The 1,120-nt window shown below is 39.1% G+C and overlaps 1 protein-coding gene across 1 annotated transcript; it reads right to left on the minus strand.

The window, feature by feature from the left end:
• Positions 1–14: 14 nt before the first annotated feature.
• On the minus strand, positions 15–1,034 carry LOC107580770 (T-cell surface antigen CD2-like; the record flags this gene model as incomplete). Its single annotated transcript, XM_016266415.1, has 3 exons — positions 15–152; positions 261–557; positions 717–1,034. Coding segments are annotated over 3 exons (753 nt in total), but the record flags the coding sequence as incomplete, so codon positions are not given.
• Positions 1,035–1,120: the final 86 nt, after the last annotated feature.

The raw sequence follows: 1,120 nt of genomic DNA on the forward strand, positions 1-1,120 counted from the left end.
TAGGTAACACTTGCCTTCTTGACCAGTTTTTCTGTGTTTTCTACAAATGCAGAAGATCCCAATTGCAGCTACAATCAACAGAGATCCAACAACAGCAGCAGAAATCAACACTATCAGAGAGACTGGAGGATGAGAAGACTGTGCTGCAGCATCTAAAGAGAGGCAGTAATGCAATTGTAAAAGTGATTGTGTCAATCTGATCTATAAAAAAATATAGAGATCAGGTTAGTAAATAATCACATATATCAGCGCCGCTGTACCTGAACATGTGAGACAGAGTTGACTGATGTCCAGATGTGTGGTCTGGTTGCTGATGGGATTGTTGAGCACACAGCGGTAGGTGTTTTTATCCTGATATTCCACCTCCAGAGGTAGAGAGAGACTGATGCTGAGATCAGACACACTGATGCTGGACAATAAACTGTTTCCTTTGTACCAGGAGAGAGTCACATTCACCACATTCACCACTGAACACAACAATGAACAATTCTGCTGTGATGACGATGATGAAGAACATTGTGAAGAGTTTCTGCTGATGACAGGAACAGGCAGACGAGCTGAACACATAAGAGAATAAACAGAAACCTGATGAATCTAATCAACAATCGTCACTATTTAGTGTGTCTGTCATTCAAACTATAAAATGAGTGAACTTTTCAGTATGTAAGTAATAAAATAAGAACATTCAAAGGACAGGACACATTATCTCTACTCACCATAGACAGAAACACTGAATGTTTTTGATGACAGCTTTTCTCCATTTATCTCTAGTTCATAATTTCCAGCATGTTGAGTTGAGATGTTTGTGATGGTCAGAGATACAGTTTGATAGTCCAGTTTCAGTCTGTCTCTGAATCTCCCATCAGGACCATCAGATGTGGAGCAGACTTTAGCATCTCTATTTATTTGAGCTACATGAGACTTTTCAGCTCCATATTTCCACACTATATCGTCATCTTCTCGTATTTCAGTAACATCAGGGTGTAGAGTAATAGAATCTCCCTCCATCACTGACACTGACTCACCAAACACAACTGATGAAGACAAAAATAAAATTCATTGATTAAGGTTCCTCTTGTTTATAAAGCATCACATCAGCTCTAGGTTGTAACATTGAGTT

Source organism: Sinocyclocheilus grahami, unplaced genomic scaffold (genome assembly GCF_001515645.1).
Source record: "Sinocyclocheilus grahami isolate Dianchi unplaced genomic scaffold, SAMN03320097.WGS_v1.1 scaffold44099.1, whole genome shotgun sequence".
NCBI lineage: Eukaryota > Metazoa > Chordata > Actinopteri > Cypriniformes > Cyprinidae > Sinocyclocheilus > Sinocyclocheilus grahami.